General features: G+C 41.1%; 1 protein-coding gene across 7 annotated transcripts in view; it reads left to right on the forward strand.

Annotated features, from left to right (window-relative positions):
- The window catches only part of kif13ba (kinesin family member 13Ba), a 35,815-nt gene extending 9,875 nt beyond the window's left edge, over positions 1–25,940 (forward strand). For 4 of the 7 annotated variants that reach the window (XM_044030123.1, XM_044030124.1, XM_044030122.1 and 1 more), the window contains exons 4-39: positions 4,579–4,591; positions 4,935–4,995; positions 5,109–5,201; positions 5,920–6,100; positions 7,167–7,254; positions 7,863–7,997; positions 11,417–11,529; positions 11,857–11,968; positions 12,120–12,332; positions 12,416–12,526; positions 12,622–12,756; positions 13,017–13,147; positions 13,297–13,383; positions 13,637–13,827; positions 13,930–14,203; positions 14,297–14,459; positions 14,566–14,721; positions 14,864–15,013; positions 15,419–15,544; positions 15,711–15,884; positions 16,069–16,226; positions 16,305–16,437; positions 16,916–17,071; positions 17,168–17,267; positions 17,461–17,587; positions 17,704–17,759; positions 17,913–18,037; positions 18,933–19,208; positions 19,301–19,453; positions 19,550–19,627; positions 19,821–19,871; positions 19,989–20,145; positions 21,191–21,321; positions 22,065–22,121; positions 22,604–23,180; positions 23,293–25,940. In XM_044030123.1, coding sequence (XP_043886058.1) covers positions 4,579–4,591; positions 4,935–4,995; positions 5,109–5,201; positions 5,920–6,100; positions 7,167–7,254; positions 7,863–7,997; positions 11,417–11,529; positions 11,857–11,968; positions 12,120–12,332; positions 12,416–12,526; positions 12,622–12,756; positions 13,017–13,147; positions 13,297–13,383; positions 13,637–13,827; positions 13,930–14,203; positions 14,297–14,459; positions 14,566–14,721; positions 14,864–15,013; positions 15,419–15,544; positions 15,711–15,884; positions 16,069–16,226; positions 16,305–16,437; positions 16,916–17,071; positions 17,168–17,267; positions 17,461–17,587; positions 17,704–17,759; positions 17,913–18,037; positions 18,933–19,208; positions 19,301–19,453; positions 19,550–19,627; positions 19,821–19,871; positions 19,989–20,145; positions 21,191–21,321; positions 22,065–22,121; positions 22,604–23,180; positions 23,293–23,498 — 5,248 coding nt within the window. In that variant the 3' untranslated portion in view covers positions 23,499–25,940. The remainder of the gene's footprint in view (positions 1–4,578; positions 4,592–4,934; positions 4,996–5,108; positions 5,202–5,919; positions 6,101–7,166; positions 7,255–7,862; positions 7,998–11,416; positions 11,530–11,856; positions 11,969–12,119; positions 12,333–12,415; positions 12,527–12,621; positions 12,757–13,016; positions 13,148–13,296; positions 13,384–13,636; positions 13,828–13,929; positions 14,204–14,296; positions 14,460–14,565; positions 14,722–14,863; positions 15,014–15,418; positions 15,545–15,710; positions 15,885–16,068; positions 16,227–16,304; positions 16,438–16,915; positions 17,072–17,167; positions 17,268–17,460; positions 17,588–17,703; positions 17,760–17,912; positions 18,038–18,932; positions 19,209–19,300; positions 19,454–19,549; positions 19,628–19,820; positions 19,872–19,988; positions 20,146–21,190; positions 21,322–22,064; positions 22,122–22,603; positions 23,181–23,292) is intronic. The other 3 variants (XM_044030126.1, XM_044030127.1, XM_044030128.1) reach the window with 3 other exon arrangements.
- The last annotated feature ends 597 nt before the right edge of the window (positions 25,941–26,537 follow it).

Raw genomic sequence — 26,537 nt, forward strand, 5'->3', positions numbered from 1 at the left:
TAGTGAAGGATTAACAGTGTATTTGTTAAAATAGAAAGGTGGAATTTGAATGCAGATTGAGATTTAAATGTTTATACAGTCCAGCCTGAACTGACCATGTGAATGTGGGAGTTCCTAACTGTCCACAACTTAATGACAGGGTTAGAAATTAAGGAGTGTCATGCATCTACAGGCCACACTGACCAGAGCTTTCCTGCTTTGAATTAAACATGGTTTGTGTGGTGTGAGTCCAGCTCAGGTAGTGCTTTGAATAGTTGTTAGGTTAACAAAAAAATTCAAGAAATCATATTATAGCAAATACAATAAGATGGGTTCATATGCATGTGGTAGCCTGGGCATCTGAGATCTGACATTTAAACCATGGCTCTTTTGCAGCTGATTGGACATTGGCTTTTTTCCTTAAATACATTACCATGATCATAAACTCAGTTTGTTCATTCTTTTTGTGGGAGGGTATTGAGCTGAAATGTAATCACAATGTTGTCCCTCAGCATAAACCAGTATAAATGTTAACTGTGAGTGAGTGATTAGTCTTGAAGAGTGAAAGTCTGAATAGAGTGAGGAGGAAACAAAATATTCACCACTGTGTAGCTGCCGAGCAGCTCCAGAAGGAAGGATGAGTCACATGACACTGATCCATCTGACTATATGTGAATTGATTATACTCCCCACTGCCTATGAAGTCAGCATTTCCAGCCATCGATATTGGTCCATCATCATCAGAAAACAATATTGTATACCTACTTTATATTACTATGTAAACTGGTGTGATTGTATGAATTCAGCAATGAGCTCAATATTAATAAGGGACAAGTGAAAGGATGTAAACTCTTTGTAGACTTAAGCTTGCTACTCCGTCACTGGCCACTTTTGATACACTCACTTAACCAGTCATGCGACTCTTAAGTCTTAATTTATCCTACTGAAAAATACTTAATATGTGTCTGTGAACCCACACGTCGAGCTGACACTTTCCGTCTTGAAGTTTTCATTGTATTATCCTGATTGGTACTGTCAGCTTACTTATTTATTTGCGTTTCTGAGCTACTTCTTCTTGATTGTGATTAAGACTGGATTTGCTGAAATTGTTGATGTAAATTAGGGGGCAAAGCTGAGAGGACAATAGCATGTCAAGAAGCTGAAAGTGTGTGGTGGACAGTGTGTCAGTCAAGAGAGACACAGAAGAAAAGTTTTTGTCCGACAGTTGAAGAAAATAAGAAAATTATACAGAGACAAAAGTGTCAAGTGACACAAGGTGCATTTTAAGTGTCTTGTAGAGTAGAAATACTGCAATGTAGTTTCTATCTTAAGACCACGTGAGTATGTAAGAATGTTTACACAGTAAGGGTAGGGGGGAAAAAAAAATGTAATTAGATATATTGTTTATTTGAGAATCGTAACATTTCTACAAGATTGATGGACAGAAACTGCTAGCAGTTGCCAATTTACCACAAAAAGGAAGTTCTTTTGATCAATGTTATTCGTGATCTTTAAAAAGATATTTGTCAGTTTAATTTGAATCATGCTGTGCTGTGTCATCTTTTGAGAGGTTCTATTCTATCCATTGTATTTTATCACGGCACTAATTCAGGGAACACTGAGTAGGTGAAGCTAAACAACACTTTTTCTACTTGCCCTGATTCAGTTTAGATAAATGTCAGACTGAATGACTAACATGCGATGTGCACTGATTTTGGAAATAAAACTCACGGGTTATTGTCTCAAAAAATATATCAATCAGTTTTGATTCAAGGGGGGCAAGAAAATCGCCATTATTAGTATTGCAAATTGCAGTATGTGTAGAATTGCAGTACAAATTTATGTCAATCAAGTATCGTGATACAATCAAATGGTGACAAGCATATCTTCTGAGACTTATTACATACTGTACATACCCCTAGCCACAGTTGGTAATACCCAACATCTAACTTGCAGTATATAGTAAATGAATGAGGTCACTGTTGGGGATAGCATACAGTTTGTGTATGTATGATATGCAGAAGCCATCAACTCTATAGCTGTCATTTTCATTGCATGTGAAGACTTATTGTTATGTGCTGAATTCAAACATTAGCTTATGACAGCACAGTTCTTGTTGTTCTGTGCCATCAGTATGTTTCAGCTTAACATTCCAGTCTTGGGCCCAGCCTCTTTCCTTCTAACCCGCTGGCTACCTTCAACCTTCTTTCTATCCGCCATTCCTCCCTACACAGCTGTGAATGGTTCAGTCCATAAGAGGGAGGAAAAGAGCAGTAGAGAAAGAGAGAGAGGAGGGGGGAGAGCAGCCATGCATCAAGTTATTTTTTAAATTATGGTGATGAGAGCAGAGGAGCAGGCTGAAGGGTGAAGGGACGAATAGAAGTTTAGGATGACGGAGGGAGGCGGGGTCACAGCTCTCCTGGGTGCCTCTTATTGGCCATAGGGGATCCCAGTTTTGTTACTCAGAGTTTAATACATGTGTAACCCTTCTTGTCTGCAACCATGACAGCTGTCATCATTATGTATGTCAAAATGTGTCATGCTGATTTCTTAGGACATGGGACTGTGAGATAATGGGCATACATTACATGCCCTTAATCCCCTGAACATTTTACGATCCTTAAATATTGAAATGTTGCATCAGTAAATCAAAGATTTCTCCTTTGACAAAATGTTGATAACCCCAGTGACTGCTGAAGGTCTTGTGGATTTTAAATGAGTACTAACTGTCGTCTGCCTATTTGTATCCTGCTTGAAGTGCCACTGGAATCAATTAGAGCTGCAGATGAGGATTGTTCTGCATGTATTCACTGTGCTGAGTGCAGCACATCAGCAGAGGAACGTCAGTGAAATATGAAGTGTTACAGATTGGGCTGGATGCTGGCAGCTTTGGTGGTTTATAAAGAAAGTGCTTGGGTGAAAGGAAACAGGTGTGCGTGTGGGTATGTATGTATGCATGCATGTGTGCACTTGTTTTTGATACGTCTTTTTTAGACATTTTTTGGTGTAAACACTGACCTTGTCAGGACCAGTAGTCCTCATGGACACCAAAACTGAAAGAGGCACAACCTGATCTCTGGGGAACTGTTTAAGTTTAAAGCTAAGATTTGAACTGTGGTTTGGTATTCCAATAAGTTTGGAATTAGGCATTAGTCAAATGAGTGGAAGTCAATGCAGTACCCTAAGAACAATAGCTTTGCAAACCTGTGTATGTGTCTCTGTAAAACATTATCTCTCTACCCCTGGCAACCTCATTTGACTTTGTGCAGCTTTCTGACAGCACAGCTAACCCCACGGGCAGAGCAGCAATGTACAGATGGAGAAAGAACATGTCAGGGGATTTCCAGGGCCCCATTCAAACTGGGAATTAACATCTGTCCTTAATGATCAAATCAATGGGTGGACAGAGCTAAGTACGACTCTTCACACCTCGTATTAAAATCTCCTGTGACCACATGAGAACGGATCTGACTTCATTCGCATTGTATTAAAATACACACTGACATCGTTTCGGTGGATGACAACAAAACTATGTATAAATGAGTATGACTGTACAGATACATGTGATTTCTGTGTGTGTGTGAGAGGAGAAACTTAGTGAATGAAAGCATTGTTTGCGCTGTTGTAACATGAGATGAGACTTTAACCATTAGAAAAATGAAATCATGTGAAGATCAAGGTTAACGTTGTGGATAATCATTGGTTCCAGCCCTAATTCCCACCAATTTTGTGAAGAACTGTCCATGTTTGATGCTGAAATGAAATGATATTCATATGCTCAACACATATGGTAATTAATATGGTGATCAATGGTTGTGCCGGGGCCCAACATATGCCCTTTAAGTGGGATGATTTAGATCTGATGATGCCAGACTCGATGCTGATGTAACTTTCAAATCCACATCAGAGGCAAACATTTTGTTCTGTTTTAAAGGACATTGCCACTGGTTAAATGCTCCTAATGTAAACGTGTGGGTGTGGGTTGTTGTGTGTAGTATGTATTTTTCCATTTTTGTCTGTAGGGTATCGTGCAGACACTGGTCAATCCACCCTCTTTTTAAATGTCAAATATTCACTTCAACATTCTCAGGCATTGTCCCTTCATAACTGCTAATTTCTTTGCATGACCTTGACACAGTAATGCTTCAACAACACCATCTAATTCACACACAGTCTCAACACTCTGCCAACTTCACCACCAAACCCCTCTTCCAATCCAGACACCCACCAACCCAGACACCTTTTTTTTTGGTGTCCACCAAGCTGCCAAAGACGAATGCGTTCCCAGACATCCACAGACACACACCCTTTACAAATCCCATGAGAAGTTGGTTTTGACATGTGACAAAGAAGTCACACACAAACTGAGGGATGTGGCTTATTTGTCTAAGTGTCTGTCTCCATTTACTAATTTCCTACTAGGAGCACATGATATTATGAGAAAAAATACTGATAATCTGGAACAGCATGAGCCAATTTTCAGATTGTTTACGCTGAACAGTCAGCATACTCATCCTCTCTTGCTGTGTGCACTAAAAGTCATTTATCTCTCTTTCCACATGCTCCTGTGGACCTTGAACCTCCCAACATCATCATCAGGAATCAGTCCAAGGTAGACACATATACACACACACCCACCCAGACATATAGCTAAATCCGTGGTTGCGAATTTTAAACAGAAGCCACTGTGTTTTCCAAGGCTTTTATGAGTTGCAGTGTTAAATGTAGTGACAGTTGATTTGTACTTCCACTTTTTAATTTATTTAATTTAATTTATTTAAATTTCATTCATATTTTATGTAATTTGAAAATTAGAAAACAAGCTAAATATATTCAGTTTAAATTTCTTCTCTTTACTAGAAAATCTTAACTTGAACCCTGCTGTTTTACAACCATCATAAAATGTTATTCATATGTGTGTCTCATGCTGGTATTATTGTCTCCATATCTTCCAGGTCTTTGCCTATGATTACTGTTTCTGGTCCATGGACGAGGCAGATAAAGAGCATTTTGCAGGTTACTTAATTACCACAGATTGATTAAATGTTATCACCAAAATGTCATTCCATGTCTAATCATGTGGATGTACAGTACACAGTTTCACAGAATGGTGTGATCTGTGTCTGCAGGTCAGGAGGTGGTGTTCCAGTGCCTTGGGGAGAGTCTTCTCTACAATGCCTTTCAGGGCTACAATGCCTGTATATTTGCCTATGGACAAACTGGTAAATTTCTGTAATGCACCTCATTTCATGACCAATATCATGTGACTATGTGCTCAGGTGCCAGATCAAGTAACATTACATTTAGCTAAATCTATCGTATAACAAATGGTGTCTATATGAAAATTACAACGGTTGTGGTCATATTGAAGCCTTATCCAACTCTATATCAGTGAGGTTACGTTGCATAATATATCTGTAACATTATAACTTTCATGGTGAAAGAAAGTAAGAGTGTTTAAACAGAGTTGCAAAAGTGCCCTTAAGTGTATTGATTTAAAAGGAGTGTCAGTGTGAATATGTTGTGACAAGAAGCTTGGACAGCCTCCACTCTCTACCACACACCAGCTTGGATGCATCTTCAAACCAATTGACCACACCTTACTTATATCACGCAGGTGGTGTAGTTTTCAACAATGGTCTGTTTCAACAGAAAGGCATAAGACGGCTGGCTGAAACATGTCCTGTGAAGAAAAATTTTGAATGAGCAAATCTGAAAATCTGCTCCTCACTGACTTAACAGATAATTGCCATACTGCAAATATTTCTAGCTAGAGATGATGAGGTTCAATGTTTGTATAGTACATTAGGTTGTTCTCCATTGTAACTCAGTGGGAGTGGCGTCAATAAATACAATTTACTTTCACACCTATTGAATATCTAATGTACCATTATTGCCTTAAGTGTGTGTGCATGATGTGATTGTCTCTGTTGTGTTCAGGTTCGGGAAAATCATACACAATGATGGGGTCAGGGGATCAGCCTGGTCTGATTCCTCGCCTGTGCAGTGCTTTGTTTGAACGAACCCAGAAGGAGCAGCGTGAGGAGGAAAGCTTTACTGTGGAGGTTTCCTACATGGAGATATACAACGAGAAGGTCCGGGATCTACTTGATCCCAAAGGGTATGAGCTCAAGCTGAACATGAACTCACTTTTTAAATGGATGGTGGATTTCTTTTCCTCCACTGTAGCATTTAATCATAATTCCTAAAAACTAAATGCACTGCAAAAGTAATCATTAAAGCCAAATTGCTTTCTGTCATGTGCCGGAGAATTTACGTTTATAAACATGTATAGAAGTGTCAAATTTGACAAATTGTTTTTGCACCCAAATTCAGGATTTAGGTGTGTTAGATGTGGAGTGACACATTTTTCAGTCGTTACTCCATCAGATAATTATTTAATCCACAGTTGTAGGTTGTTTTTGTTTGTGTTCTCAACCACTGTTTTCTAACATATATAATGTGTAAAGAGGGTAAACCCTGCTTTTGCTTTACATGCACTTTAAAACCTTCCACCAGAAAGTTCAACTTATTGACAGTTTACTAATAGGCTATATGAGACCAGCTTTCAGTTGCATCATTCTAATCCAAATGCCAACAATCTCAGAATGTGTCTGACATGAAAATATCAAAGCTGGTGGTGCCCTGAGACTTTTGCACAGTACTGTATTTTGTTTATATGTTGTCTGTCATTGCAAGTTTGCAGCCAACATGTTAGTTGGCAGAACAGAGAAGGTCAGATGTTGACCGCTGTATCACCAGCTGCTTTGGTTAGTGGATAAAAGGATTATCATTCTGCCCTGCAGTCACTGGCGTAGGCCAGTTTGTGTCCAGCGGGTCAGCAGTAAATCAGGAACACAGGCCTACGTCTGCTGCCTCAGACAGCATAACCTTTAACCTTCACTCACTACATGGCCTTTAACCTCTATAAAATGGACCAAAGAGGAGAAGACCATCTGACAACCATATGGGCTTTGCTGTAGAGCAGAAAATGATGAAGTTCTCAGGCATAGAGCAAGTTTGAGTCAGAGTCACTCAGCAAACTGTTGTTGTCACCGGAATGTCTGAGTCTGTTTTGCTAGTATATCAGATGAACACTGTTTAAGCAATTAGCAGCATTGTTTTTTTGTTTATTTGTTTTTTTGTTTTTTATATCATTATTTAACCTGATTTTACTTTGTATCCAGGGGTCGACAAACCCTCAGAGTGAGAGAGCATAAAGTGTTGGGCCCCTACGTGGATGGTCTGTCTCGACTAGCCGTGGCCTGCTACAAGGTAAAAACATTACCACCAGATCATGTTTTGGCTGATCACAATTACATGTGAGCATAGTGTCTGACATTCTCGCACTCAGATCTGTACACATTGGGGATTTGATGTTCACATGATGGCAGATGTCAACAGATTAGACTCATTACAAATGTATTCAATACGTATAACAATTAATAACATTTTGTACCTCACACAAGAGGTGTGCTTAATGAACTAGGGATGTTAATATCATGCCATCTTGCCATGGATCTATATATTCTATTATGTTCTTGGTAGTGGCTTTGTGTTGTATTAAAACCTCTGACAGCTACTTCGCTGTAAACATGTAACATTTTTTATATCAGCGCTTTCCTTAAAATAGACATTTTTGGAGGGTAGTAAATTGCAATATCTTGTTTTAGTTATAGTATCTCAATGCATCACAATGTGTCATATGGTCATCCCCATAACAGGTTATGTATTATAAACAAGCCAGGAATACATAAAACCCTGTGATCTGCATGTTGATTCACAAAAGCAGTCCAAAAAGTCCAGTCTGTACATGGAATGTAAATAAGATTATTATCACAGATAAATCTGTTATGTGACTTCTGTTGTTATTGTTTTGACAGGATATTGAGTCTCTAATGTCAGAGGGGAATAAGTCTCGGACTGTTGCTGCTACCAACATGAACGAGGAGAGCAGTCGATCGCATGCTGTCTTCAACATCATCCTCACACACACACTCAAAGACTTGAAGTCTGGGGTAAGATATAGTAACACAAATACTGTCTATTTGCAAGCCTTATTTGTAAAATGGATTGGTGTAAAAAGCAGCAACAGAAGAGCTGCTGCTGAAACTCAATTTGTGGTGGATTCAATCTGCCTATCAATCATCTAAATAAAAGTCCACAAGATAATAGCCTGTTTATTGACCTCCACAGGGAGCAAAGCGTTTACTACAAGAGGTGGCCAGTCACTGGGGGTGTAGCTTGCTGCTGTCAAGGTTGTTGCGAGTAGCGTAGTACTTAAGCAAAAGGATTTTATATGCTCTGCTTCTGCAGCCACTGGGTGCAGAACACATTGGCTATGACACCTGCACTTAGGGTGGATCCGAGCAAGGCAGTGGCTGTCGGTACCTAACTTGAAACATGATGCTGCTGCTTTTTCTAGTTTCAAATTACCTGCTCTTAAAAAAGCTCAGCTCTTGTGTGTTTAAAATTGGTTAGACAAACTGCATGTAATCTGCAGAAGTTAAGACAACACCTCAGCATCCACCCTTACACTGCTCCAGTTACACACCTTTTGGCTGCTGTCCACACTACCCCAATATTTTTTTAAGGTTTTGAAAACTGTCTAAGTGTGAAGGACCAAAAAGACCCATAAAAAGGATGACATAGTCACACGTATTTGCTACTGCTGCCACTACTGGGTGGTGAAGTCAGTGCCGTCTGTCCAGGTTTACTAAGAAGACTTAAATTACTATTTCTCTTGACTCGCTTAGCCTCTACTGCTCCTTGCTCTCTCTCTTTTATTCTCACAAACAAATCCTGTTAATAATTCACAGGTATGACTGTGAGTTTGTCAGCTGATACAGGCATCTCTTTTATCAAGGAACTCACACTCAGTCATGATTAAAGCTAGTCAGCCAGTCAGTGAATTTATCAGCTAACATGTAGACTGTGGAGTTAGTGAGTGAATCACTTAGCTGACATGTCCTGCAATGGAACAAACCAAGTCTTGTATAGTAGTGTCTCTTCTTTCTTAATAAAAAATACTAGAATGGGCTGGAGCTTTTGACACACTTCGAAATGAGTTGATGCCCTAAACACAGCAGATGCCTGCTCTTTTCTTTACAACTTGAATGATGTTTAGAGTGTGGCTTGCACGACACTGTGAGCTGTGCTGGTTGTTGAGTATGATTGCCTGTTTGTGTCTGATCGACAAACACATGTAAACCTTCATTTGGTGTATTCACACTTTCTAATCAGTAGATGTGTAGTCTGTGGATATAGAGCTAATCAAGTTATTTGTCAAACAAGCAGAAACAGAGTTTCAGTGAGAGAGCGAGAGATGGCAATAACACCAGAAATGATCACAGCACCAATTAACAGTTAGTTACTACTTTTAAGTAACTCCTTTATGTCGATCTTTAAAGGAAATGGCTGCAGATCATAAACTGGAGCTAATCTTCACCCTTTTGTGACTCAGCAGCTGCAATAAAGGCACTGGTGAAAAAAAGCCTCCTCATACAGTCAGTGCCTGATGTGTCATTATGAAACTGAACAGCTCATCACAGTATTTTCAGACTGTTTGCAGTGCACTTTGTCCTTATTTGCCACCAAACCCCTCAGTTGTTTGCACATTTTGATCCCTGCCGTGCTACAGTCGTGCTTTTGAAATAGGTGGGTCACTTGATGACATCGGCTGTCCTTTATTTACCATGTGTGACCAGGTGATGACACTTGAGACGTGTGCTGCTACCTTAAAGCTGCATGTCCTTCCTGCCGATCTTGCTGATCTTGTTACTGATTCAGGTATCAACTCTCCTGGTCACAGAATCCTGTGTGGGGCAAGAAGAGTTTCTCATCGTCACCATTTAATCAGCAAGCTATGCTAAGGAGTGATACAGTTTTTTTTTTTCAATTTTGTTATGTTGCTGTCTGATGCTGCAACCTTTTACATAATTGCTTTTCTACACTCCGTGCCCTTTAATGACGAAGGTAAATCAGAATTTTAGAAAGTAACAAGTACAACAACTACACCCTGACCCTGACACTGTGTGGATTAGGAACAGTTCTGTGTATATCCTGGAGTGGCCCAGCCAGAGCCCTCACTCAAACCCTATCAAACATCTCTGACCAAGTTTGAGAGGATTTGCATCAAAGAATAAAATCCCCCAGTTGAAGGTGTGCAAGGCTTGTTGGATCATACCCAAAAAGACTTAAAGCTGTAATTGCTGCCAAAGGTGCTTCAACTAAGTGCTGAGTAAAGGGTCTGAATACTTGTAAATGTGATATTTTACTCTTTGTTTTTATGATTAGATGTTATTTTCTCATTGATACAGTTTTTTTTTTTACCGTGTTTCACTTACAAATATTGCAATTTTACACTATTGTCCTTGCACAAACATCTGTGGTTGAATGTGCCCACAGAACACAGACACAGAACTGCATCAGCTCATATTCTGCTTTGGTTGCAGATGTAGATCAGGTTCGGCCTCGTCAGTTACTGGCTTGTCACACTTGGCACACTTGGTGTGGACCTGTCTGAGTACAAATGATGTGATGATAGCTATATCCTCAACAGCTCTTGGAAAGACACAGAAAGAACCTGTCAACAGAAGAATAAAAGATGAGGAAACCAATGAGTGGAATCGCACAGTTACTGTTTTGTGAAAAGTATTGAGAATGTCTGCTGAGCATTAATGAACCTAAGCATCCAGCCCAAAGGCACTTAATAGCAAATTGATAAGGGGAGGTTTTTCATGTAAGCCAAACTCTGTCTTATTTATAAGTCTGTTGCTTTGACGCTTGTAAATCAGGACAAAGCTGCACTGTCGAAAGCTGTTGAAAAGCTACCGGCGATTGCTTTCATGTGGAATCTCTTGGGTGATTCATGTCCAATCACTGATTTGTCAAACCCGCTGTGGATGCTTGGCACTGCTTTTCACCAGACGTAGATCTGCATGAATGTCTCACTGCACAGATCCAGATTCTGGATATTGTAATGCTCTCTCTTTTATGTATGGCAGATGTCATTGAGAACTGTAAGAAGACTCTCTGGTGGTCATACCAGAGGATAAAAATGAAAATCCCAAACTATGTCAGACCACATTGTTGCCATTTCATGCTCAACTGTGTAACACTAACCCATAGCTAGAAAACTAACAGAACATTCCCTGATGACAGTGGCGTGGCTGTCATTATTGCGATAACATACTATATGCCATCTTTAACAGAAATATTAAAAGGGACAAAGTTTATCTTGAGTGTAGAATTTTAATAAATAGGAAGCTGCCTGGTTTTAACAGACACATGGGCAGAAAAGTCTTACGTGAGACATAAGGGACAATGTTATCTGATATTATATGCAAGTTGTCAGTTTAACCATTTTCTGTAAAAAAAAAAAACGAGATGATAATCTGCCTTTCATCTTGTTTCTATCTCTTGTCTCATTTTCTAGACAAGTGGAGAAAAGGTGAGTCGGCTAAGTCTGGTAGATTTAGCTGGAAGTGAGCGCGCAGCAAAAACTGGAGCAGCAGGGGAACGCCTGAAGGAGGGAAGCAACATAAACAAGTACGTTAACCAGTTTAACACCCAGCATACCTCCACAAACTCATGATTGGATGTTTGCTCATCAAGGTTGTTTCCTTGAAGCTAAACCTCAGGTTGTTTACAGATGTTTCATCCCAGCAGTGTTGCATTTTTACCTAATAGTTTACAGTATACTCATTTGAACGTATTTTTTAATCTGGTGACATCTGTATGGACACTGCAGCAAATTTTCACTTTGAATTGTTAAAACGAGCTTGATCCTCGCACAAAAATACAACAGAAAAGACAGACGAAGAAGATGAACTTTTGTCCTCATTGTTTTCATGTGCGTCTGTGTGTGTCTGCCAGGTCCCTGACTACCCTGGGTCTGGTGATCTCGGCACTGGCTGAACAGGGAACCGCAAAGAACAAGAACAAGTTTGTCCCTTACAGAGACTCTGTTCTGACATGGCTGCTCAAGGTAAATGCACAATAAACCTACTCACATCTGTCATAGATAAAGGAAAATCTTTCTCTTGTGCATCTTCTTAATTTCTTCTTAACTTCTTAATTCTTTTTTGTAAATGAATCCCATTGTGTTTCTCATTCTTGTTGCCTGCATCTCTCTCCAGGACTGTCTGGGGGGGAACAGTCGCACAGCGATGGTTGCAACTGTGAGTCCAGCAGCAGACAACTATGAGGAGACACTGTCGACGCTGCGTTATGCCGACAGAGCAAAGAGCATAGTCAACCATGCTGTTGTTAATGAAGATCCCAACGCTCGCATCATCAGGGAGCTCCGAGAAGAAGTAGAGAAACTACGAGTACAGCTAACCCAAGCAGAGGTGAGATGTCATTGAAATGTTAGAAATGAGCATGTGAAAATCTTTACTTTCCTCTGCTGTCATGTATTCTTTTCTGTCTCCAGTCTTTAAAGGCTCCAGAGTTGAAGGACCGTCTGGAAGAATCGGAGAAGTTGATTCAAGAGATGACCGTTACGTGGGAGGAGAAGCTTCGCAAAACTGAAGAGGTTGCACAGGTAGGACAGATAAAAAAAAAAGTGTTACATTTTCACAATCATTTTGATGTTTGGTTACACTCTATGTAATTAAATGTGTCCTTGTGTGTTTGTAGGAGCGTCAGAAGCAGCTAGAGAGTCTGGGTATATCTCTTCAGTCCTCAGGGATTAAAGTTGGAGAAGACAAAAGCTTTCTTGTCAACCTTAATGCTGATCCTGCTCTTAATGAACTGCTGGTGTACTACCTGAAGGTACATACTCTACATAGTTTGTATAATTTCATTCACCATCTGTGTTTGACATAGTTTCCTGTCCATTTGCCCTATAAATCTTTACATCTCACCTGTCATATATGTTTAATTGAAATCACCAAAATTTCGGCCAAATTTAAATTTAATGACTGGCATTTGGGTGTTTGATGAATTGGAATTACGATCATAAACATGACTTGGTCACATTGTCTAATTCTCATCTTAAAGTATCTTATGATATCTTTGATATTGTGTCTTAGGAACATACAAAAGTGGGCTCAGCAGACTCGCAGGACATCCAGCTGTGTGGGATGGGTATCCAGGCAGAACACTGCATCATAGACATTACAGCAGAGGCCGCCGTTATCCTCACCCCCTACAGCAATGCTCGGTAAGTTGCATTATGGTGCCAGGCTCATGTGTGGAGCAGCTAACTGAGTTCTGTGGGGGCAAAGCAAGAAAGTCTTTGTTATGGGGGAAGTATAACACCCCAACACCAATTCATAATTTCACTGTTTGTGTGTTTTTTAATTGTTATAGGACATGTGTAAATGGTTCTCCAGTAACCAGCCCTCTGCAGCTTCACCATGGTGACCGAATCTTTTGGGGCAACAATCACTTCTTCAGGTAATTTTATACAAACCCTAAATATCTCAATTTTTTTTAAAGAATCTTCATGATGTTTTTTGTTTCATAAAATGTTACGTCTTACATAAGCATAAATACCTTTATCTGCAGTTTATTTTACTTGGCTTCTCTTAGTTTTACTAAGATCACCCAGCTTTTTTATGCACATTACCTAATTAAATGTTACATTTTGAGCAAATAAAACATGAAATTTTAAAGATCAGAGGTAATAAATCTGATATTTTCTCTGTAGGATAAACCTGCCAAAGCGACGGTCACGGGGAGCAGAGGATGAGGAGGGTGAGGGGGGTGTGATGAAGAATAGTGGCAGTAGTGAACAGCTGGATGCAGATGGTGACACAGCTAGCGAAGTGTCCAGTGAAGTCAGCTTCTCTTATGAGTTCGCCCAGACAGAGGTCATGATGAAAGCCCTCGGCAATAATGGTAAAAACGAAATGTGCATGAAATCCATAAAGAGAATCAGATTTATTTAGATTTACAGTTTTATACTTGTACGTCTGACTCTCCTCTGCTGTGTTCTGTCAGACCCCATGCAGGCAGTCCTCCAGTCTCTTGAGAGACAGCATGAAGAGGAGAAGCGCTCCGCTCTGGAGCGTCAGAGGCAGATGTATGAGCAGGAGCTCCAGCAGCTCCGTAAGAAACTGAACCCGGACCGCCTGTCCACAGGCTACTCTGGAACACTAGCACCTGGCCAACAAGGCCAAGGGCAGCAGTACCGCAGCCTGGAGAGACTCAGCATGGGAGGGATGAGCCATTCAACCAGTGCTCAGAGTAGACTGAGGCAGTGGAGTGAGGACAGGTGAGACTGTCTGTGAGTGTGGTATGTGCATGCTTGTTGTGTTGATAAGCCAATTCAATCAACATTTCTCTTCTTCACTGATGCCTCCTGCAGAGAGGCGGTGTTGGTGAGGAGTCTGAGAAGACTGAGGGAGCAGATAATGAGGGCAAACACCCTGGTGCAGGAAGCCTGTTTCATTGCTGAGGGGCTGGAACGACACACAGAGTACAGAGTCACTCTCCAGATCCCATCAGACAACCTCAACGCAAACCGCAAGGTCACACAAACACGAATACCTTTGTGTTGGTTTCCCAGTTTCTGTTTAAAAAAAAGTCATGTTTCTAATTCTAATTCTAAAAGTCTGTGTGTGCTTGTGTGTGTAGAGGGATGCTGTGCTCAGTGAACCAGCGATTCAGGTTAGGCGTCGTTGTCGAGGCAAACAGATCTGGAGCTTGGAGAAGATGGAGAACCGTCTGGTGGACATGAGAGAGCTGTACCAAGAGTGGCAAGATTACCTCCTCCATCACAATGACAACCCAGTGAGTTGGCTTGACATAAATAACTAAATATGTAATGAAAACAAACCAAACAGTAGAGACTAACCGCTGTAGATGTCAACTTCTGAATAAGTCATGCTAAAGCATGCAGTTTATTAAAATGTTCTCCTTTTGTCTTGTCCAGGTGATGCGTTCATATTTCCGTCGGGCTGACCCCTTCTTTGACGAACAGGAAAATCACAGTTTGATCGGGGTTGCCAATGTCTTCCTTTCCTGTCTTTTTTATGACGTCAAGATGCAGTATGCAGTTCCCATCATCAACCAGAAGGGGGAGGTAGGGAGACACTACTGTTGTTGGATTACACAGAAAGTAAAAACATAAGAGATTTAATTCCTCTGTCTCACTATATCATAAAAGTCTTAGTCACGTCAAGATTCCCATTACCCTTTTCAGTCCTTTGTCCTTTTCTCCTGATATTCTAACTGAAGAAAGTTTAACAGTTACATAAATTAGGAAATCTAACTATTGAGATATTGCATCTATTTACTCTGACACCAGTCCTGAACGACTGTCTGATTAAATCAATGGAGAAAGAAGGGGCAGTAGCATAATGTTGTTACAACAATAATTATGTATTAGACAAATGTTATTTTGAAAGATGTATGACACAGAGGATTAGTAAATGGTAACCAGGTTTAACATCTTTTCTGTGTATTTCCCTCCTGTCCCTGTTGCCAGGTTGCAGGGCGTCTCCATGTGGAGGTGGTGAGGGTTGGAGGCGGCTTTGAGGACAACATGGCTGGAGGAGATGAACCAGACCACAACCAAGACAGTGAGATCGAGGATCGTAAACTTGTATGCATGGTAAGATGGATGATAATCAGAGAGTATCATTAGCCCATTTAAACCTGGCTCAGTAGTGTAGATTTATTCCTAGAGTTGCTTTTTAATATACAGTATAAAGTCAAATCCAGCTTTTCCATCTATCTATTTTCTCTTAAGTGTTGTTATGATATTTTGACCTGTCCAGATTAAGATCCTGCAGGCCACTGGTCTTCCCCAGTACCTGTCCAACTTCGTCTTCTGTCAGTACTCTTTCTGGGATCAGTCTGAGCCAATCATCGTTGCTCCTGAAGTTGACCCATCATCCTCATCACCCAGCACCAAGGACCCACACTGCATGGTGGTGTTTGATAGCTGCAAGGTGAACACTGGGAGGGGAGGAGGATAATCCTTGAGAGAGTAATAGCAACAATTTTTAAAGCCTGTCACTAGTGTTGTGTACGTGTATTGTTGGCTTAACCGTGTGTAGATATTTTTCTAGCTAATATGGGGAGTGATTATTAATAGGTTGTGAGTAATGACACTGTTCTGTATGGATACTTTAGGAACTAGCAGTGTCGGTGTCTGAGGACTTCATAGAGTACCTCACAGAAGGAGCAGTAGCCATCGAGGTTTATGGACACAGGCAGGCAGATGCTGGGAGGAACCCAGCGCTGTGGGACCTCAGCATCATCCAGGCCAAGACACGCACACTACGAGACAGGTAGGCACACACACACACCATTGTGTGGCTTACAACACTAGCTTTCCAGCATCTGATGAACATTTTTTATTGTGGCAGATGGAGTGAGGTAACACGTCGCCTGGAACTGTGGATTCAAATCCTGGAGATAAATGAGAACGGAGACTTTGTCCCAGTAGAAGTGGTTCCTGCTAGAGATGTACAGACTGGAGGAATATTCCAACTTCGGCAGGTATGTATGACACAGTAACAGGGCCACAATAGGTGGAACTAACAAACATACCTTACAATACAATCAGCTGATGTTTGTGTCGGATTTGGATAAACTATATTAGAATTCAGTTTTTAACTGCTGATTAGTGGTTGGTGAACAGCATGTTGGTGCATTATTTCCACCATCCTGACGAGAGTGTAAAATCTCTCATCCGAAACTGCCCAGTTTGCATTGTGTGGTGTAACTCGTTATGAAAAAAAAATATGCATGCAATAGTAATGTTTTATTTTTTATGAAATTGTATTAGCCAATTTTGCTTTATTATTTAAGGGTTGTTGAGAAAAGTAAAAAGTTGGTTATCCAAGTTGGATTCTTTGTTAAGCTGTCAAAGATGGCAGACAGACACACACATAGCAATGCAAATTTGTTCGGGTCAAAACCAACTTCTAGGTGTTCTAAATGTTTTCTTACTAATTTCCTATCTTCCCATCTCTAGGGTCAGTCAAGGCGGATCCAGATAGATGTGCGTTCAGTTCAAGACTCAGGCACCATGCCTCTGATATCAGAGATAGTGCTTGCAGTGTCAGTAGGCTGTGTGGAAATCAGGACTGTTACAGCAAACCAGGAAGCAGATGAGATGGACAGTTATCAGGTAGAATACAAGTCTGATTTCTACTATAGTAAGCCCACAACTGATCTGCAGCAGAACAGAAGCCAGAGATGAATAACTGACTCATTTATTGGACAGGAAAGAGATCTGGAACGCCTGCGCAGGCAGTGGCTTGCTGCTCTCACCAAGAGACAGGAATACCTCGACCAGCACCTACAGAGCTTGGTCAGCAAATCAGGTAACACGCAAATGCACCTCAGTCTACTGGACATTTAGAAACATCCATACATTCAAACATTCCAAAACTTATAAATCTTAACTCCCATGGTCACAGAGGTGCGAAGCATGCAGGTGTCTTCCAAATGTCATAACTTAAAATTCCAGTGAGTTTAGTTAAGGAGTTGTTAAAAGTTTGAGTGTTGTGTGCACAGAAAAGACAGAGGATGACATGGAGAGAGAGGCTCAGCTGCTGGAGTGGCGCTTGACTCTGACAGAAGAAAGAAATGCTGTCATGGTGCCCTCTGCTGGCAGTGGCATCCCCGGAGCACCTGCTGAATGGTAGGACACGTTACAGGAAGTGCTTCCATCTCTACTTTGTAAAACGTTTCCCTGTGATTGTTCTGACATGGAGACACAAAGTCACAGACAAATAAACATTTTGTGTCCGTTCACAGGGTTCCTCTGCCAGGCATGGAGACTCATATTCCTGTCATCTTCCTGAACCTTAAACGTATGACATTTCATTCTGATCCATGTAACTTCATGTTTGTACTGTGATCTCTGTTGTGAAGCAGATGGATTCTCATTTTCACAGGAAAAAAATTGTGCTTGGTCAAATCAAGTCAACTTTGTGACTGATGTTATTTTTTGACCGTTTCTTCAGCTGATGACCTCAGCTCTCAAGACCAGTTTGAAGTTCCTGACGCTGGAGGATGGGATGCAACTCTGAATGGAGAAGACGAGGATGACTTCTTTGACCTGCAAATTGTCAAACACTATGATGGAGAGGTGAGGATTAAGGATGCTTCTGTGTAGAAATTTTCAGACTGGGTAATAAACTTGTGGCACCACTTCTGTCACAGATTCCAACAAACAAACTAGACATTTCAGTATTTGTCGAGCTCTTTTGATCTATGTTAGATTTGGCTGCAGTTCAAGGTGCCTGCAGAGCTGAATAACTGTTACCTTGAGATGCCGTCACCTTCTTCAGACAGAATTTACAGATTGCCTCATCAACATTATCAGGTTCCCATTTTGGCATCAGGTTAAAGCTAAAATGTTGCCAAATTGGAGTATTTGCTTTTTACTTTGACACCAAATCCTCTGTCTTTGCAGTTAACTCTTCTTCTTATCACACAATGACATTCAGTTGGTCAGTGATATGACTCTGTTTTTGCAGCAGCACTTGGCAGACACCTTTTATAATTGTAGCTTGTGAGTGAGTAAAGATAACTAATATTTTTAGAAACTGTTGTAAAATTGTGTGCAATGCTGTTGATGTTGATGTTGAAAAATAAAGCAAATGGATGAACACATGCCATCAACAACAACAACATCATGTTGTTGTTGATGTTATTATTGTGCATCTGTTTGGTCCTTGTTAACGGTTTACATAACAGGCGACACAAGATCTAAATGCCACTGTATGAAGAAACACAGATGGAGTAGTGTTAAGATGATGGGCTTTAGCATAATGTGAACTTGTCTGACAATACATATATTTGCTTATATTAAAAAGTTACACACTCAGTCTTAAAAGTGTCCAGAATTTTATGGATTGCCCAACTGAGGGTTATTTAAAAAAAAAACTGAGAGCTCGTCAAACATCCACTCTAATCTCCAGCAAGGAAACAATTATATGAATAAAACAGGTTTATTCACCAATCATTTGTTTACCCCTCAGGTGAAAGCAGAGGCATCATGGGACTCCACTGTCCACGAATGTCCCCAGCTCAGTCGTGGAGGAGCGTGGCCTGAGCACCGGGTGTACTTGACAGTCAGAGTAGTTGTTCAGCTCAGCCATCCTGCTGACATGCAGCTCGTCCTGAGGAAGAGAATCTGCGTCAATGTAAACCCTGGCCGCCAGGGGTTTGCCCACAACTTTCTCAGAAGGATGTCCACCCGCAGCACCATACCAGGCTGTGGGGTCACATTTGAGGTGGTCTCCAACATCCCAGGGGTGAGGACATCAAATGCAGTTCTCTGATCAGCAGCAGCAGCTTGGATTACTGAGCTTTGAAATCTTAATGATGTCCTGTTCTGTCCTGTCAGGATGCCCCTGGATCAGAGGACAGGGAGATGTTGGCCCGACTCGCTGCCAGTGCACACAACAGCCAGTCAGGTGATGACGAGGCTGCCATTGAGAAATACCTCCGAAGTGTCATGAGTCTGGAGAACATCCTGACTCTGGACAGACTGAGACAGGTAGAAGGAGAAACTGATATAAATACAAATTAACAGTCTCAGTTTTTTCAATATATGCAAGTACTTTAAATTGTGGGTGTCTGTGTTTGTGTTTAGGAGGTGGCAGTGAAGGAGCAACTGGTGAGCAGAGGGCGGAGCAACAGAAGAAGCCTAAGCTCTCCCTCTGTCAACCGGGTAAAAGACTAATACAATACCATTGCCTTCAACTAGTGGTTCTTAAACTACGGGGTGCGCCACATGGGGGGGCGGTGTAAAATGAAACCATTTTTTAATCTGCCCTTTAGAAAAAGTTTGGTAACCATTGCCCTTTAGTGTGAGATGGTGCATATACTGTATATTGAAATATTATCTCTCTGTCTCTCTTTAGATGTCTGGAAGTAGACAAGACTTGTCCACAACCTGCCTGCTGGATGATAAAGTAATGCACTTTCTCAAAATGTTGATATATGTGAACATATGCTGAAGATCACTACACTTTTTTTGTTTGTTTTTTTTAGCTCTGGTTTCATTTTCTTTCTGCTCATCTTCTCCTCAGGGTCGATGGGAGAGTCAGCAGGATATCTTCATGCCTTCTCAGTTTCACCGCACCCTCCCTCGCCCCGCCTCCTCTCCTTCCACCTACTCCACTTCCCCTTCTTCCTCCGCCACAGCCATCACTATGACCCCTCCACAGAATCAGGAACCAGAGCAAGGTAAACTTTCCTCTCCTTATTCCCTCTACCTCTTCTCTCCTCCATAAACCCCTCCCCTCTTCCATACTACGCCATCTCCCTTTCTTATCCATTCTATTATTCTCCTCTCTTTTGCCTTCTTAATTAATTCCTTCTGTCAAATCAATCACTTATGTTTTGAGACCCTCTTCTCCAGTTTTTTCCTCTTCTTGATGTTTCCATATCATTACGTTTTAGTTTCCATTATACAGTTCTAGCACAGCTTGGCTCTGCGTTTTTGCTTTTCCATTCCACTTTTGCCATAACGCCTAACAATAAAAATAGCTTACATCGGTATCTTGAAAAATAGAATACAGATTTTTTATGTTATTTTTAGTGTTAGTAGTCAGTCCACAAGTGTCAGTAGCAGTAACAGGGAGTAGTCACACTTTGTACTTGCTTCTTGGCAATAAATATAGTTTACATTCATTATTCCTATAAAGTGTAATACACATTTTCATAGTATCTCTCAGTCTTTCAACAATGTGTAAAACAAATTGGGTTTCCTGTACAAAACGGGTAATGATGCACCTTCCCTCATTTGATTGTTTATGTCTCCATGCTGATTCTTTAATGTGTCTTTCCTCTTGCCTTATCCATTTGGTGTAATTTTTGTTCTTTTTCTGATTCCATGTGAAGCACTGTCCCTTCTTTCCTCATTTTCATTGCTTATTATTTCATTGTCTGATAGATCTTATTTTTCTCTAATGATTTCATTTCCATGTTAGTCAGAAGTCATGTCACTGTGACACATGCTGTAGATTTACTCTGTTCTAAGTTGATCAGTTTTCTGTCTCTCGCTTCAGTGATTGTTTTGATTTTATGGGCTAAACCAATCATCTCCACCTGTGCCAGCTGACATATGCTCTGTCAGTCTATCGCTGTGTTTTGGGATTTTGCCATCTCCTGGACTCTCTTTCAACTTCCTGCCTTAATCTTTTACACCTCCTCTATCTCCCACACCACTTCTTGTTTCCTTCCTCTCTTCTGCTTCCTCTCCATCTCTTGCCTACCCCCCCTCCCCCAGGTCGTTTAGGACTTGCTGCCTCTTATCTTTCAGTTAAGGCGCTGGTTCCTCAAATGCCAAAACTGCTCAAGTCTCTGTTTCCAGTGAGAGATGATAAAAAGGAGCTGAGACCGTCGCCGCACAGTCAGCAGGTCAGCACAAACCTTTTCTCTCTTCTTAACAGTTATTGTCAAGGTGCTCTTAAGAGAGGTGCTTAATATTCTTTTCTTTTTTTGAGCTTTATTTTAATGTGTTTAAAGCTTTTTAATAATCAGTGTTACTACTAAGTCTTGTGCCCATGCATTTAATCCATATATGTGTACATCCCCTGAAATCTAACACCCCACTAGATATGTGTGCAATACATGAATGCTGCGTTGCATTTACATTGGGAGTGTCTGCTGTGCTCATGCTGCTATGTTTTTCATAATTGTTTACCTTTAAAATGTGCTATACATAATGTAATAATAACTTAATATGCCTCTTAACGAAGTGTGAATCACACGTCCAATTGTCCTGCAAATATTTCACAGTAAAGAAATATTCTTGATGAAATTGTTCCTGGGAACTCAAATAGCAGAATGCTTTTACTTTGAAACAGGTACAGAAACTGTGGTATTTGTGACATATTCGGCTGATATAAACTGTCTATACACCGTGTTTGTTGTAAGAAACTTGACACTCACTGCACTCTTGTGGATGTAAATCCATGTTTTAGTCAACAACCATGGAATATAAAGGACTCACAGAAGTACTGTATGTTGGTAGTGGCAGTTTCATAATTTGAAATGGACACATCTCTTTTCATGTATAATGGCAGCATGAATTAGCCCTTCAATGTGAATGCACGCACACATGTGCCTCTTCTTGTCCTGACTTGTTTGTCATTAACCAGCAGCATGTGCCTCGCATCGTGACATCAGGAGACGACAACCGAGCCAAGACAGAGACGGTGAGACTTGGCCCCTTCCTCCCTCCCATTAACCTCTGGACTTCTTTGAACTTAAACAAAATCTTCTGTTGTTTGATGCCACAGCAGGGTGGATTTTTATTTATTTGTCATTTGAAGAAATTAGTGTTGTATTGTGTATAAGTGTTTTTCAGGGCACACAGCATAAGAATACAACTAATGAGTTCACATTTATGCCAAATCTCTTTTTGAACAATTTGTGTTCTTTTGTAGTTCTGGTTCCACCTTAGCTCTTGAGACACAAGGCAAAAGTGTTAACAGATGATTGAAAAGGCCCAACAAAAAATGCATACACATAACAAAACTTTGTTACACTGCTTCCTATTGATTGTAGTAATTGTGAGAAAGTTGAATATTGGTGCTGATTATTATAATTTTTCTTTGTTTTGCCTTGTCTGCATGTTCTCATCTGTCCCCCTGCACCTGCGACAACTGTTGGTCTCCTGTACACTGTCTCTCTGCAGCCTCTGACCAAAGACAGGCGGGCAGATTTCCCAGAAGTCCCTCCTCTTCCTGTGCATGATCCGCATGACACCACCCCCCTCAGCCCCCTCAGCCAGTCGTCAAGTGGCTACTTCTCCACTAGTGTTTCGACAGTTACTCTGTCTGATGTTCTCCAACCCTCCTCCTCGTCTTCCTCCCTCCTGGCTGCTGAGACTACGTTACCCTTAAACCCCCAGCAGCAGCCCAGTGCTGACAGGAACGATGTTGTGACCTCTCCTTCTTCTCAGTGTGCTGCCAGGATGGCTGTCGTTCCTCCACCCTCTTCGAACAGCTCGACTAATCACAACAGCGTCACTGCAGAAAAATCCTTCTCCAAACAGAGGCTGGTAAACTCAGAGGGAGGAGGAGAAGTGTATGAACGGCTGGAGATTGTTCTGGATGAGGAAGAGCGTAACCATGAAGATGTACTACCTGATTGGCTGAGAGACGGGGCATATGTGACAGTAGGCAGTAATAAGGCTGGCACAGTGCGCTACATGGGACTGACACAGTTTGCCGAAGGAGTGTGGGTGGGGGTGGAGCTGGACACTCCTGTAGGTAGGTACAATAACTTAAAGGGCCAGCTCAACCAAATTGCAGATTTAAAAACAAACAGTGTTAATAACTTCTGATTAGCACTGACAATATATTCACTGTTCTTTTCCCCAAGGTAAGAATGACGGTTCAGTCGGAGGCCATCGATATTTCCACTGTAAACCTGGGTACGGGGTGCTGGTTCGCCCGGACCGCCTGTCCTGTTGCGACCGGACCAGTCGACAAACGGGGGATTTTGCCGCTCCTGCTCACGTCCCTGTCCTGCGAGGAGAAGCCATTGTTGCACGAAGAGTGGAGAACCGCAAGTCATGGAGCAGTTGAGACACAAGAATTCTGAGCTTAATCGAAGAGATGAACTCCATTCAGCCTTCCTTCTTCCTCCTCCTCCTCCTCCTCCTTCTCTGAGCTATGCAACAGGCGAATACATCAGAACTGACTTACTGCCAAGCTTCCTTTTGTTAGGAAAATACACTCACAACATCTATTCACAGTCAATGGATGGATACTAGATTAAGGACAGTAGAGAGACTGGTGAGAATGAATGGTAGTAAGTTGATGAAAGTATATTGACGTCCATGGAAGGACTGGTAATCACGTGGGAAGATGACGTTAGATTAATGGTGGTCAGTGGGACGACTGCTGAGTGAATGAAGCAGGCGCTGTCTGGTGGAGTAAATAATACACCGCAGACAGACAGTATGACCCGTCTGATTTTGGTCTGTGTTGACACGCAGGGATTCAAACTGGTCACATTTTAGCCATGAGTCAAACCACCGTGGCTGCTCACCTCTGCTACGTTTTCTCCTGCGATGCAGACTGACCGACACTCATCTCTCCCTCTCTGACCCTCCGTTTCTTTTCTTATGAAGATAGATTCTCCCAAAATGTGCCTTCACCATGGCTTGGTTTGCATTTGTTGTGTGTATTTAATTTCTGTTGGCTGTGTTTGTGTTGAGGAAAATGCCTTGTGCTAAGTGTGAAGTGATCTCAGGGACTGTAGAGGGGAAATGGTAAGGATGGGTGTGTTTGTGTGTGTGTGTGTGTATTTGTAAATGTTGTACAGTATTGACGTGTATGCACAAGTTCATGTTGTCACAGTCGTGTTGGTGTTAAAGATGAGATGTGTAGAGCAGGAAAACATATGTCCTCGCTGGACAAAGCCACTATGGGAGCAAGTTGGTTTGTACTGAGAGGCTTTAAAAGTTGATTTTGCACTGGAGAAGAAGCTTCTGTATGTGACTAACGTGTCTGTGGTCATGAGATGATGAAACACAGAGGAAGGCGACGTGTTAACACATGGTGGCTGTTGTCTACGTATGTGGTTGTCTCCTGACACCGGGGGCGCTGTCTATAAAGTTATAGTCCGCTGATGTGTTGGTGGAAATAGGCAGTGTGTGTTGAGTAAAAGAAAGTGAGGCAGACACACAGAATTTGTTGGGAATTGAAAAGTGGATTTGCATCTATGCATTTAATGTGGGTTTAGTTTTTAACTTTTATTTCATTACGACTCGCACAACTGGGAGAATGAGCTGAGGAGTACATTCTGGGAAAGTATTTAATACAAAAGCAGTTTGGACTGGTTAAACTTTTCTTGCATGTGCTGGAGAACATGAGGACGATCATGAGACAGACTTTGGGATTATTATTATTATTTTATTTTTAATCACCGTTTTATCAAACATCCCAAGGCGACTTGACCATTTTCATACTGACCTTTGGAAAAGCGGTGGCAGTTCATCACAGCACACCTCATTTCTTAAGAATGTAGACGCAGCAGCCTGTGTGCTTAAATTCTTTCCATTAGTTAAAGGGCCACTGCAGCATTTGGGCACCTCTGTTAACAGTGCTTTGCAGTGTCTTGTGTGGCTCTAGAAACGCTTCGTCGCGTCTGAGAAAGTAACCGTTAGGTTACTGCATGAAGACGGCAGGCAATAAAAGACGTGGACGGTTGGGATCTAAAGGGACTAGTGCTCGACTCGGCAGTAACTATAAATTAGGATATCTCGGCCTATGCTGCTTTGTTTCTTGATTCGTTAATCTGTCTCTCACAACTTTCCTAGTTTTATGGAGCCACTCGTGAGCAGAAGCATGCACTGGTGAGCTGATCAGTGGTAGAACATCGTTATTATTATTTTAACATTATTTGGGATATTTTAACAGCAGCCAGACAAGGTTCATATACTTATCACAACAAACCTGATTGTGTTTGCTGACAGAATCTGGTGTTTGTTGTGGGTTGACTGTTTCTATGGTAGCCTTGATTAGTGGACAAAAGTATCTCACGATTTTTGCTGTTGATGATGATTCATATGAATACATTATGGGGAATAAGTGTGCATGTAAAAGCACAGAGCATGTCCAGACTTTATCATTTTATTCAACGTATCTTTTTGTTTTGTTCCTCTTGTTTCTTCATTCGGGAAGCTTGACTTTACTATTTATATTTAAAGTGGTTGTACACATGCCTTTATCGCATTAAAATTGATAAAGCCTTTTTATTTGAATGAATATTGCACAAATGATTCTATGAAAATTGCTGCTATTAGCATTTGTGAATTTTAACCTGTAAATGGATCGGTTGATTTATCTGAACTATATTCTAGATTGGAGTCACTTGTTTGTTGTCTTTATCCCAGACAGAGAAACTAATGACAGCGCTTTTGGTTTAGTGACCAATATATTTATAATGAAGTGGTAGATTTTTGAAAAATGAGGCACTTTGTTTCTGTGAGCCTTGAGTGTGGAGCATTTTCTGCATTTTTTTTTTTTAAAGAGGAAGGAGGAAACTGTAAAGTTGGAAGTATGAGACGAGAAGACGGCATGATACAATATCCTACTGATTGTTTGTGTTTTCATGACCAGTTCTCTGATTGGTTGGGTTACTGTTGGTGGCTGTCTGGTCTGTTATTGGTGGGCAGGTTGTCAAGTGGTATGTAGGTCACATTCTTAGGCTCCATTCAGACCTGGTGTTAACGTCCATCCTGTGTGATCAGATTACATGTGCAGATCATGGTCTGAATCAGTCCTGAATGCCTAGGATTGTAATTTCAGGTTCGATCACAAATTTGATCACATTTGTGAGAATGCCTTAATACAATTCATCCATAGGACAGATTACTGACCACCTTCTTAGCTGAAACGGCAGTGTTACAGTCTTTTTTTACTCCTAATCACTGCTGATCAACACATCATGTCTTTTGATAATGGATAAAACAACATTTTTATTTCTCTCCGTCACCTGCACAGAGACGACGGGTTTGCACAGCTGTCCTTTTAAGGACACAACATTGACCTCCATTCCTTCAGACAGGCTAAACATAGTAGTGTCCCTAACCAGTTAATGCCTAACCTTAATCTAAC

This window comes from Solea senegalensis, linkage group LG7 (assembly GCF_019176455.1).
Source record: "Solea senegalensis isolate Sse05_10M linkage group LG7, IFAPA_SoseM_1, whole genome shotgun sequence".
Classification (NCBI taxonomy): domain Eukaryota; kingdom Metazoa; phylum Chordata; class Actinopteri; order Pleuronectiformes; family Soleidae; genus Solea; species Solea senegalensis.